This window comes from Phalaenopsis equestris, unplaced genomic scaffold (genome assembly GCF_001263595.1).
Source record: "Phalaenopsis equestris unplaced genomic scaffold, ASM126359v1 Scaffold000712, whole genome shotgun sequence".
NCBI lineage: Eukaryota > Viridiplantae > Streptophyta > Magnoliopsida > Asparagales > Orchidaceae > Phalaenopsis > Phalaenopsis equestris.
The window spans coordinates 59,233-73,217 of record NW_018165152.1 but is presented as its reverse complement, the minus strand read 5'-3'; the positions used below and the strand labels follow the sequence as shown (position 1 = coordinate 73,217).

The 13,985-nt window shown below is 38.2% G+C and overlaps 1 protein-coding gene across 2 annotated transcripts in view; it reads right to left on the bottom strand.

Moving 5' to 3' along the window:
• Positions 1 to 1,865: 1,865 nt before the first annotated feature.
• The window catches only part of LOC110030392 (translation initiation factor IF-3-like), a 51,703-nt gene continuing 39,583 nt past the window's right edge, over positions 1,866 to 13,985 (bottom strand). Inside the window, exons 7-10 of one of the 2 annotated variants that reach the window (XM_020733082.1) lie at positions 12,514 to 12,586; positions 12,319 to 12,411; positions 2,542 to 2,690; positions 1,866 to 1,955 (exon numbers count right to left, since the gene is read on the bottom strand). In XM_020733082.1, coding sequence (XP_020588741.1) covers positions 2,553 to 2,690; positions 12,319 to 12,411; positions 12,514 to 12,586 — 304 coding nt within the window. In that variant the 3' untranslated portion in view covers positions 1,866 to 1,955; positions 2,542 to 2,552. Of the gene's footprint in view, positions 1,956 to 2,398; positions 2,691 to 12,318; positions 12,412 to 12,513; positions 12,587 to 13,985 lie in introns of those variants that run through there. The other variant, XM_020733081.1, reaches the window with a different exon arrangement.

Here is a 13,985-nt window from a genome sequence, read left to right as displayed (position 1 = left end):
ATAGACCTACTGATTGCCTTGCTAAAATTAGTCATTTGGGGGCGAAGGTTGTGGTACATCCTAATGCAAGACTTAAAGCTCTATTAGTATGTGATCTTTTGGAGATTCCTTTTGTCAGAAGTTAAATATTCTCTTGTTGTTTCTTTTCTAGATAGGGAATTATGCAATCTGATATATCTTTATCTGCTATATACCCTTTTCTAGATAGGGAATTATGCAATCTGATATATCTGCTATATACCTGCCTACTTGCCTATTTCTTTGTGGTTTGGGTGTACAAGTCTCTTGTTGGTTGTTTTCTGCTCACTAGCCTTGGGTTGCTGCTATGAAAGTTGGCATGCATTCATGATAGTTGTGGGAATCTTATAACCTGCAATCTATTCCATATACTGCGATGGCGCTACCTTTTTCTGGGGTTTGCCTTTGCTTGCAAGAGATTTTGTTTGGTGTTAGTACCCCCTACCCTTGGGTGTTTGTGGTGTTCACTCTGATTTAAGGTTCTTTCTAGTTCTTAATCCCCTGGTTGTTCGATTTAGGTTTTCTTTATGAACTTGGGATGATGTCTCTACTGGTATTTGTGTTGGGGATTTCCTTTTATTAGTTATATCTGATTTTCTTGGTTGGATGGGGGTCGGTTTTCCTACTTTCAAGATATTTATAGGAGTTGTTTTGAGTGCCACTGGGCTTCTTTCTTGGGCATGCTCTGATCTCAATTTTTCCTGTTGTCCTAGGAAGCCCCATCGGTTTGTTGCTGATGATTTATTTTACTTTATGGTTGCCTCTAATTGATAGTGTTTGGAACATTTTATTGTAGGATAGGGACTCTGCTGGGTTGTTTGGACCTGTTGCATTGCACTGTTTCTATTGTTTGTGGATTGGATTCAGGTGAATTTCTCTTCCTATTGTTGCATAAGGCTTTGTGAGCCCTTTATGCATGTTTTGGATTCAGGCCTACTGTTGTTGACTGAACTTGTTGCTGCTTAGGCAATGGTTTAGAGTACATTTTGGAGTCTTCAAATTTGTCTACTTTGTGCTTCTTCTGCTATCTGTTGGAATTTCTGTTTTACAGGCAAAGATCTAAGAGTATACATTTCAGAGTATTTCTTATTTTGGTTTTGGGATTTACTTGTAAGTTTTTTGGAAACTTTTTTGTGTGTTGTATTGCTAGAGGTGGAACCCCTATGAATGTTTATTGTATCTTTTTTGGGGTTTAGTAGTGGGGAACCACCACTACACCCTCTTGCTAACTTCTTTTTTGATGAAATAGAATTAGCTCCTAGTTTCTTTCAAAAAATAAGAAGAAGAATTGTGTCGCAATATATAAATCCCCAATTTATTTAAGGGAAAAATCTCATCAAAATTAAAAGGGTTCATAAAACTCTCTTGGATTCTTGATCTCTGCAATAACAATTGTGAATAAAAAAAATTGCATTAAGTACAATGCTCTCAAGGTTTCAAACATCCAAATGAACTAACCATTATTATATCATACATTGTATTTATAAACCCTCTCAAACTCATCTCTTGCAAATGAGAGAAAAGAACCTTATATTTTTTTATTAGTTTGAGGTTAGTTATAAATGTTAAGACTTAGTCAAGCAAACGAGATACATTACATTATGCAATTATGTAATTTGAAACCACATTCAATAAAAAGAAACGCACCATCAACAAATTGAATATATGCCACGTATTGGTTAAGGAGAGCACCACCAACTAGATCATGAATCTCAATAGACTACTTACCATTTGTTTTGCTCCGCTTATGAACGATTCAAGGCAATTTACAACGATTCTCATTTGGAGATGTGTTCAGACATTCAATTCAAGCAAAGCAAGGCTTGATGATTTTGACATAAACTCGACCGAGCATCCAAAACCCACCCTCTTCGATAGTTGTTTTCCCTCTTCGATAGTTGTTTTGTAGGTGTTAATCGTCAAACATCATAGCTATGCTGTCGTCAATTTGTAGATGTTACACTTTGCGCCAAATGAACCAGTCCAAAAGTACTTGAGATAATCACTCATCAATAGGGATATTTCATTTGTTTTTTTTTTTACTTTAGTTTTTAAGTATAATGTATTTTTCACATTTTTTATTTTTACATCAAAAAATAAGTTAACATATTGAAAAAAGCCTCGATATAAATTTTAATTATTTTTAATTTTTTAAAAAATAAATACTATCGTCATTAGCTGCCATTGATTACTGCAAGCTGTCGATATAAACAAAATAAAATTTATTTATTTTCAAAATGACAAACATGTTTAATTTCAAATCATATAATAATAATAATAATAATAATAATAAAAGTAATCTCAAATGACCCAAGTTAAAAACATGATAATAATAATAATAATAATAATAATAATAACTATAATAATAAAAGTGATCTCAAATGACCCAAGTTAAAAACATGGCACAATTAAAACAAGGGAATGCAACAAAGCATGATATATATGCTCAAATAAATTAATTTACATTTCTGGAAACTAAAATATAAGTCAATCACTTCATATGAAGATTGCCTAAAAACATACCAGCACAGCAATCAGACAGTAGCTGAAACTTCAGTAACAGATGCTTCTCTCTTAGACTGTTCCTGAACTTTCTGTAGCACTGCTTTATTGGGCGTTAGAACCAAATATATGTTCCTCTCGCTGAAACTTTTGCTCTCCTCAGTCGCAAGCTGGAAGTAAATAAAAGGAAGATTAACATACCACTTCATTCCTATGTATTTACATACATAACTTAAACTTCAATTTCTACATAAATGCCATCCTACCTATATGCATGAAAAAGCATATTTCACTTTTTAAAAGTTAAAATAGTGGAATTTTTGATGTGATATAGGTAGTATAAATATAGAAAGTAAAATTTAGGTTTTAACTCTATTTAAAAAGATGTTTTTGGGGCGCACCCGGGGCACGCCTTGGGCGAGGCATAAGGCCCTTTGCCCCAAGCCCGTGAGAGGGGCGCAAATCTCACGGGGCTTACGACTGAGAAAATCCGGAGCTCAATTTGCACCTCAAGAGGCATACGCCCCACCTATTAAGCGAATAAAAAGAGAAAAAATCCCTAATTCTACATAACTATCTGATTCACACCGATTCAAGCTTCTCCCGCGCAGTCGATCTCCTACAGCCCTCTGCTTCCTCCATCGCACATAGAGTCACCGAAGATCTCATCGCCGTCTGCTTTATCCCTCGCACACAAATAATGTCGAAGAAGGCAATCCCGACATCTGCTTAATCCCGCACGCAGGTGATCACCCCATCAGCTTTCTCTCTAGTAGGAAAGTAGAAGATCACACTCACAGTGTCTCCTCTCCCTCTCCCGTACCAGCATTGTCTCCTTCTTCCCCACACCCGCATTGTTTCTCCCGCAGCAGCGCAACTCGGTAAGGATTTTTTATTGTTATTCAAATTTTAATGTTTTATGAGTCTTTAATGGATTATTTCACTGTAGTTATAGTGAGTTTATTGTAGCTACCGTAATTTCACTGTAGCTGCTACAGTGAACGACAAATTTGTTTTTTTTTTCTCTTTTATATTAAAAATTTACTAGAGATCACTCTAGCTTAGGGCTGTCAAAAAAGCTCGTTGTTCGCGAACAGTTCGTGTTCGGTTCGTCAATGAGTTCGTGTTCGATTCGTTCGATAAGTAAACGAGACAAACGCGAACAAATTTTTTTCATTTGGTTAGTTAAACAAACCAAACACGAACAATGATGTGTTCATTATATATAAAAAATTTATTATATTTTAAAACATTAAATTTTATAAATTATAATATATAATAAAATAATAATAATAATATATTAATATACTATAGTAGTAATATACTAATATAGATATTGTATATTTATATAATATAAGTTATATAATTAATATATAATATTATTTTTATATATTAATATTAGGGATGTCAAACTGGCTCGTCGTTCGCGAACAGCTCGTGTTCGGTTCGTGTTCGGCTCGTTCGTTAAGAAACGAACACGAGTTTATTTCAAACAAACTAAATTTTAAATGAACCGAACACAAACACAAGCTTTGTTCGTTTGTGTTCGGTTCGTTTACACCCCTACTCTAGCTATAGTAAACTGTAACTTTTTTTTTCGTGTTTGCAATTTGCTAAAGGTGAATTTGATCTATTTTTTTTTTAATGTGTAAGGTTAGTTATTAACTTGTAATGGAAGTGGAGGGTTGTGTGGCCTATAGTAATTGCATTCTCAAGGACTTTAAATGGCAATATGCAACAAGCATACCCCAAGAAGGAATTTGTATGTTTACTTATTTATGTATGTTTCTATTTTTTATGGTGGATTTTCACTGATATATTGAAGTTTCTAATCCTCTAAGACTTGAATTGAAATTTAACGAGTATGAGTTATTTTAATACATAGGAATAATTTTTTTTATTATGCACAAAAAGTTTTTTTTTTCCCTTAATATTCATATTCATTTTTTTTATAGGAAGTTTATGCCCGATGCCATGGGCTTACGCCCCACCCATAACAGCTAAGGATCTGTTTGGGGCAGCTGCAGCTTATTAAATAAGCTAATGATAAGCAGCTGATTCAGATAAATTTTTAATCAACAGCTAATCCAGATAAGCTTGTTGGTTGTTTGGTTTGAACTGTTGGAAAACAGCTGATTTACAATTATTTTTGAATAAATGATTATTCTGCCTCTATGCAGTAACGTTGCTTGCAACAGAACTGTCGTAGTAATACAATTGATGCTTGAGAAGCAAAAAATCACTTCATAACTGTAGGAAAAATAAGATACACACCTCACATAACAGTGAGTATCAAGTGTGTTAAAGAAAAAAAAAGTATTAAAATTATAATTAAAAATATGATAATATTAATTTTAAAATCAAGGCGACAAATGTCAGAAGGTACGTCGTCTTCTACGGATATCATATAACCGCGATCACTATCGGCAATGGAATCTGTCAGACTGTCACCCATCGGAAGAAGTCACACTTTTTCGAACTGTCTGCCCACTGCGGGCACCTGTAAAACTTTCTCTCATAACTATGTGCCCGAAGTCGCATCAGTAAAAAAGTATGTAGTTTGTAGTGGCAGAGCACTCGTAGAGAGGTCTTTGAAATCCTAGAGCTCATATTTCTTGAATGATTAAAAATATAATCCATTAGTTATAACATAAGTTGAAATTGCTAAAAAAGTAATGAATTACAGTTTTTTACATGTGTGAGGTCTTAGAGAACTCAGTATACCAACTTACGAATTTGTCACTACAAAAAGACAGTAGACACTGTAAAGAAACGAGCACATGTTAAAATCACATACAGCTATCACATGTATGTGATCCACACAGTTCAATGTATTCGTCACTTTCAGCATTGGATACTCGCGCGTCCACGTGGGTTCCATCAATCGCCAATACAGCCCTGTTAGATCAGTTAAAGTCGTGATTGACACGTAACTCATTTTGTCGTATGAATGTAATGTGTTAAAAAGAATTACCTTAAAAAATGACATATAACGCGGGTCATTTATAATTTTTGCTGGAGTGGTCTCGAATGTTGAATCCTCTAGCTCAATTATCTTTGTTGACAAACTGACAAGAGCTTTCAAACCCATTGAGAAATACCTGCTAATTATCTCCGATGAATGCAGGAATCACTTCATCGTTTCTCTCATTGATATGATAAAATGTAGAGAGTTATTGTTAAGACCTCTCTTGTTGTCATTCTTGAGGAACTGTGAAGTCCATAATAACGAACATATCCAAAAAAATGGGTTTTGTCATACGGAATATGTTACTGAACCTTATAGGGTGTCTTTATAGTAACTCACCAACCCATTTATCACTAATATAAGTCGATGTCATGTAGGAGTTCGATCAACTTAGGTGTTTTAGTATTCGTACAACAAAACCACAACCCCTGTGATTTTTCTTATAAGGCTCAGTCCATGTGAGTTCATCCTATAGAAGTGTTTTGTTAATGTAATAAGTGCGAATTAGACAACGTTAACAATAACAACTAAAAAGTGCAAACGTATTCTAATGAGCAGCAATAATTACATAGCAGCATATTGATAGTTCGTACTATAAAGGAAAACATCTAAATGAAATAACCAATGAAAGGAACAGAAAAAAAAAACCAAACCAACTAAACAATAACTCCACAAAAGCAAGCTTGACTCCCTTCCGTGATGCACAGGTTATTAGCAAATGACATTGAGAATGCTCTGGCTTGCTCCAAAAAATTCATTCCTATGACAACTTTGTAATCATCCAAAGGAATGACAGAGAAGTCTAGAGTACCTAATCATGCCACAACGCTGGTTTTGACTCCCTTTGTCATTCCATCGATTGACATCTCTGCTGAGTTGACGACTTTAATGAAGCCCCCTATTTTAGTCATCTGCAACCCCAACCTTTTTGCTTCCTCGCTGGATATGAAGTTGTGGGAAGCACCTGTATCCATCATTGCCCTGGTGACCCTCCCTCCTATTTCCATTTCCACAAAGAGTAACCCCTTCCCTTGGGATTTTGTCGGAGCTTACATCCCGGTCGGAGCTTACATCCCGTACATCCCGTTCAACAGTTGAAGAGATCCCACATGTACCTCCCTGTCATTTTCCCTATCACTTTCTTCTTCCTCCTTATGGCTTGCAAGGAGAGAGTTGAGGGACTTCTTCTGAGGGCAATCCCTTTCCCAATGAGATTCTTCACAATAAAAGCAGAAATTTTGATATGGCTTGTTGTTAGCCTTCCCCTGTCCCTTACCTTTGTTGGGGTTGATTTGCTACGTTTCTCCTCCTTATGTTTGCCCTTGTCATCCCCACCTTTTATATCACAACTCTTCTTATCTTCAAGCTTTCTAGACTCTTTTGAATAATCATTCAAGAGCAGTGGCAAGATCTTGCACTCCTCAACTCCTAAGCTCAGTCTTTACCCAATATTGGAGCCCATCCATAAAGTTGAAGAGAGCATCCTTATTTGACAAATATGAGATTTCAAGAACCAAGTTTGTAAACTCCTTGATGTACTTTCGAATCAAACCCTCTTGCTTAAGTCTTCATAGCTGGGCTCGAGCCTCATCCTTGGCATTCTCAGGATAGAACTGTCTCTTTAGCTCTCTCTTGAAGTCATTGAAAGTGGACATGGAGCACAAACATTTCTCTACATCTCATTTTCTTCTCCACCAAAGCATAGTGATGTTCGAGAGATAAAGAGAGACAAATTGTATTTTTGCATCTTTATCCGCAATCCTCATTGCTCCAAAGTATTGCTCTAGTCCCCGCAGGAAGTTGTCTACTTCCTTCACTTTGCGAACCCCTCCAAAGCTCATAGGTTTTGGAACTTCAATCCTCTTGGCTTTGAAAGTGGGATGACTTGTGGATTTCTTAGTGCCCTCTTGCACAGCGAAATATCTCCACGCATCTCTTTCAAGCTAGCACCATGTCGCTCATCTCCTTCTCCGTCGCTCATCTTCTCCTCATTAGGCTCTTCGTACCTCTTGGAGCTTCCCAACAAATCCTCCTGCAACTTAGTCATATGGCCCATTAAGGTCTCCTTAAGTTGAAGCATCATACCTATGATTGTTGAATGGATGGTGACGTCCTCCTTCTCGAGTCCATCAACCCTTTGACAAAAATCCTCTACTTGGTTCTCCATCTCATCCATTGCCTCCTCTATCCGAGCAAGGCGCGAATCAAAGTCATGCATAATCTCCTTGGACCTCGCATGTGGCTTGGGTGCATCGGAATCTCTTTGCTCCTGGCGACCTCGCCCTTGAGATGACTCCACATTAGTGGCTTCGGACTCTAGCACGTGCTATTTGATGTTTTTTGCCATTCCTTTGAATCTGGCTCTGATACCAACTGTCACGGACTAACTTTTCCTAAGTCACCCGTGCGGCTTTAGCACTCTCCATTAATACTAAATCAGCCTAATTCTCGCAACGCTTGGACTTGTGAGCACCAAACACTCTTAAGAAGAAGAATAAAAAAAAAGGAACACTTCACACTTGAACACTTGAAATCTTTGATTGAATGCTTGGGTGATTACAAATTAGGGGAGGGACATCTATTTATAGTCCCCCTCCAAGCCATAAGAATATTATATATCTTCCTACTTTCTAGAGTATTCCATACAATTCTTACATAAATACATAATCCTTGATATTTCAAGATTCTTTTGGAACTCTCCATGCTCGAACTCTCGATATTTCAAGATTCTTTTGGAACTCTCCATGCTCCATCCTTGAGTTCTTCATGGAGTATTCACTTCCTTTGAAGTTTCTAGAGTTGTAGAAGTTTCTAGAGTTGTGTGGAACTCTCTTCCACCTTCTTGGCTCTAGAAGGTTCTTGTCATGCATGCCTCTTCTAGAATTTTCCTTCCCATGCTTGTCTTGGCATTTCCTTGAAGATGGTGGGACGTGACACACAGCTACTAACACAGCCTCCAGATCCATCAACACACACACACTCACATCCACCACCAACCCACAAACCCAAGCAAAACACAACAAGCCTCCACATGCCACCAACAAATGCATCACCCACACCCACCAACACAGCCTCCACAACCACTAACAGGCACATCACCCACAACCACCAACACAGCCTCCACATGGCACCAGTAAGCACAACACTCACAGCCACCAACACATCCTCCACAACCATCACAACACACACACACATCCACCACCAACCCACAGAATCAAGTTCAACACAACACACACCCAAATCCACCAACAAGGGCATCACTTACAGCCTCCAACACAATCTCTAGCCAAAGAAACCATAGCAACGGAGCAAACCTAAACAGTCATTCAAAAAGAAGAATCGTGCATAGACTCATGCGCCCAATTTACTTCAAATATTATCCAAAAAACGTAAAATATCCCATAAAAATCCACAAAATTGGATAACTACAGAAAGATAATGATCGCAATGAAAAAACCCAACAAAATGCATATAGAGAAACAATGCATTAGAGAGGACCCAACCAGAAAACTGAGTCAGCTCACTGAAAAGCAATCAAGAAAACAAATACGCATTAGAGAGGTCCAGATGACCGACTTCCGTTGTAGGAAAGTCATGAAAAAAAGAAATGATAGAGGACGATACCAGCGGGACATGGGACGCCGTGAATGAAGGTGTGGGAAGCCGACCAGGGATCTCGGAAAAGAGAGAAAGAAGAAAGTGGGGATCTTTCGACAAGAGAAACCGAGGCAATGGCGAGGGAGAAGTGACCTAAAGCAACAGCGGTCGAGCGAGGGAGGAGACGGACTGAAGGGCATAAGAGAAAACAAGATTGAAGACGCGAATTAAAGACACAAGCCGCAAAGTCGATCCCACGGTCGCGTTTATTAAAGAAACCCATCCGGCATTTTAGGATACGCAGGTAAAATACAATAAACAAATGAATGAAATGTGTTTCCAAAACTCAAATGCAGCGAATAAGTTGTTTCAAACACACCCTAAAATAACACGCCCAATGCCCACGTCTTCTAAAATATTGGGTTTTAAATACGTAAATGCATAGGAATTGGGTGGCATGCATGTAAATACCCCAAAATTATAAAATGTATAGATGATTCATCATATGCCTGGAATAGAATATGTTGCCAAGAAGACAAGCAAGGAAATTAATTGATGAACAACTCAGAAAAAAGAAGAGGACCAAAGATAAGGCTTAACTGATACACATTATATATATATATATGGCGTTCATGCTCTACTAGGGTTTTGCCATGGTGATCCCTGGTTATAACTCCACTGCATCTCTTCGTCGATCAAGCTCTGATCATCGTTCGTCGATTTCGACATTTCCGTCTGATTCATCGTTGTCGCCACTGTTGACGTGTGTTGTCTGTTGCTCGTGCTTCGTCGCTCATGCGTCGTTTGATGCGTCGGGCTCAGTCGTTTATTGGTGGTTGCGCCTTCCAGCTAGGCTTCTGCACACCGCTTTTTTTCCTTCGCAATCCGAAACCGCCCTCTGTTCAAGCAGGTCGGTCCTTGGGCTCGAGCTGAAATCGCAGGGGCTTCGGGTTTCCGCTCTTGCTAACTGTTCTGCATTCGAAGTTCGCCCTCTGCTTTGCTTTCTTCACTGTTCTTAACGCTGCACCTCCATCTATTGGGGATGGCTTCAGACATATCGTATGTTGTTGCCCTTGCGGATGTCCACGCCTCAGGTACACCTATATCATGTTCTTTCCCTCCATGTTTGAGTGGGTGGAGGACATCAAGAAAACTGGTAAAAAGAATGGGAAGTCTGTCATCTTTTTTACTGAAGCTGAAGATATTCAACTTGCTTCCTCCTGTCGACTGAATTTGGTTGAAAAATTTTTAAATGGTCATCCCAAAAAGGAGCTCATTCGTAAGGAATTTGAGCTTATGCACCTTGTTGGAGAGTGGAAGATTGGATTGTTCGATGGAAAACACATTCTTATACAACTAAATAATGAAGAGGATTGCACGCGCTTATTTGCTAGAAGGATAATCTAAATTGATAACAGAACAATGAAGATTCTGAAATGGTCTGTGGATTTTGACCCACAGACGGAACCACCAATCATTCCGGTTTGAATTCGTCTCTCTGGTCTAAAATTTCATTATTTTACTAAAAAAGTGTTGTACTCTATTGTCTCAGATTATGATAAGCCACTCAAAACGGCCATTATTACTTTTAATCTTTTCGTCCATCTGAAGCCAGAGTACTTGTTGAAAGAGGCATCACTTCATCTGCTTCTGAGAAAATTTGGTTGGGCACACAGCACCAAAGATATTGGCAAAAGGTAGTGATTGAGCATTTTTCTTCGTATTGTTCGAACTGTCGTATGTTAGGCCACTTCAGTTCTCAATGTCACCATCTACACCCCCACCTCAAATTAAAAAAGCATAGTGCTCCACCAGAGGCAGCGATTTCATCTTCTCCTGATCAACTCCAAATTATTGACACTATTGATCATCAAAAGGATACCCCAGAAGACGTCGCTATTCTCGCAGGCAATATGACAACCATTCAATCCACACATAATATTGTAGCTCCCCCGTCTTTGGAACCTCCTATCATGAGGTAGAGGGAGATCCTTCAGACCCCATCTGCCCTAAAACCTATCATCATTATTACAGGTGGTAATACTTCTACAGCTTCATTACCTCTATAGCTTCATTACCGTCTCATCAAGTCGAGCAAGCTGTTAATGTTACTCAGGCTTATGGGGATCATGATGTGCAACAGCCTACACCTGTTTGGCCACCTTTGGAATCTACTGATCAAATGAGTCAATCATCAGATGAGTCAATCATCGGATGAGGAATGACAGATCTACACATCCAGGAGGAAGAAGAAGAATGGAGACCTACTTCAGCTCAGGAATCTGATGGATGATATTTTGGCTACTTCGGGCAATGGTACACACCTTACCAATTTGTTAGTCGGCTCGCTTTCAAGAACTAGAGGCTGAAGGAGGACTAAAGTGAGACGTCCCTAACACTTTTGCACCCTTTGGTGGTTTTTTGGTTTTTTATCTTTATGTATCTTTGTTTTATTTGGGATTTGTGTGAGTTGGAATTTCTTTTAGGCCCACTCATACAACCTTTCAGTATCTTTTTCGCTTCAATATATTAGCCCTTGGGCTTTTTCTATATATATATTTACAAAGGAAATCGATATTTGGCAGAGGCCCAAATATCGATTTCTCATGCGCTTATTAGCTCCATGATGAGATTCTGCGCCATGTGCCTAAAATTTCAAAGCCCCCACGCCACGATGGGATCAAACCCTTTGCCACGGTGGGATCATCCTAGTTCTCATGTATTTATAGACACACACACACACACACACACACCCACGCACGCACGCACGCACCCACGCACGCGAAAAGATGAATTTCACTCTTAATAAATCAATGTAAATGTTATTTGTGATGTGATTTCAAATTTACAATATTTTATAAACAAAAATATTTCTGGTGTTATATATATAATACATGAGAACTAGGTGATATGTATGTAAATCCCCTATAATCAAATGTAAGCGAGACAAAGTTGGATGTTCTTCGGACAGAGAACAACAAGGGGAGATCAGTCATCCCATGAAGATAAATAAAGCCTTTCAAAGTGTGGGGCTCAATTTCTATTTCAAAGATTACTATTCTTAAACAGTCTCCAATCTCCATGTCAGATTTTCATTAAGAAAATTAAAAATTCTGCAAAGAAATGTAGAAATTATGCTAGATTGAAGGAAGATAAGATTTAGCACCTTAAAGCTCAAAATAGTGTTAAAAAATGTTAAATATTTATAATAGAGAATATTATCTGATACTTACCTCTCCAACATCGTTCTGAAAGCGCTTAATTAGATCAATAGCAATGTTCTTAAATTCGTTTTCTCTGCCTTTCAGATTTACAATGACTTTAACCTGCAATATACATATATATATATATATATATATATAAACAAACATAATGATATTAAAATTAGAAGAAAAATCATCGTAAGTTTTCTATGGAGAAGTGCCAACCTTATCTCCGTCCTTCAAGAACTTCTGGGCAGCCTTCAGCCTTACAGAATAATCGTGGGAATCAATATTATACCTATTATTGGCAAAAAGAGGAATCTTGAGTCAATGTTGTAGAGATTTGGAAGATCAGTTTTGTGACCACATAATATTAATGTTTTCATTATGCAACTGTTTAATATATTAAGGAAGATTTACACAATAATCTTGAATCACATCAAAGGAACAAGCATAAACAAAAAGAGAAAAAAAAGGGATGCTCCGAGAGATGGAGTTAGACGTAAGAGTTTTCACATCCAGGAAATGTTCATAGGTTGAGGATTTTTCCAAAGATCCCTTATACAGTTAATTCACTATATTTATAGCGGTTCTTATTTACAAAATGACTTATTTGGGCCTATCCTGATCTACAACTCTTGGACATGAGTCCAAGTGATTATTGTTATTCATGTCTTTTCACGGCCACATGTTTTGAAAAGAGTTGACCATCAGTCGAATACTTGGGCAAAGCATCCGATCCAAAATAATGGTCTCCCCGTGTTTAGCTGCGGATGAAAATACATCCCTGAATGCCTATCCACGCTCATCTGGCTTCGGATGCTCGATCATGATTTTAGGCGATCGGTCTGTGTTCTCCGATCACGGGCTCCCAATCTTAATCTTGAATGCTTGGCCATTGTTATATGGCTACGAGCATTTGGTCCTAGTCTTGGGTGCCTGGTCCTCGTCTCAAGCGCTTGACCTTGATTATCCAAGTAGGAGTGTTTGGCCCTAGTCATGAGCGCATGGTCTTGATCTCAAGCACTTGACCTTGATTATTCGGCTGCAAGCATTTAGTCTCAGTTTATTCTGATGATAGAGATCATACTGTTGACCTCATTTTTGGTGAGATCTCTTCTTCTTCTTAGAGCCTAGGGTCTAGACTTACGAATTCTTGTTGGACTCTCTTAGAAGACTAGTTTGGGACCCGTACCAACAAAAAATTCGAGCCACTTCTTGACTCCTTGCAGTTTCATCTGGTTGGTTCTAAATCCTCAACGTTTGGTTGAGTCGATTAAAACCAACCTGACGAAACTCAAGTCGAGTACTCATATAACCCAAAACAATAGGAAACTCATTGTGACTTCCGCGCGCTATCACGATGCGCGAATACCACAATTCGCGCGCTCGTTGCACATAAATATCGAAATTCACGACATATGCATTTGTAGAAAGCTTCACGATTGACCAAGCTCAAATCAATTTCTAGAATAATCGATCACGGAATGAAATTTTAAGGAAATTTAAATTTGACGCGTTTTCGATCTTGTCGTTGCCGAGGTTATCCGGACGACAAAATTGACAGTTCCAGCGCGTCCGGAGTGTCGACGTTAGCTAGGAATGACATACACATCACTACAATTCCCGACAAGCACAAATAGCACAAAAACTGGGGTATTTTAAGTGTGCATATATATATATATATATATATATAT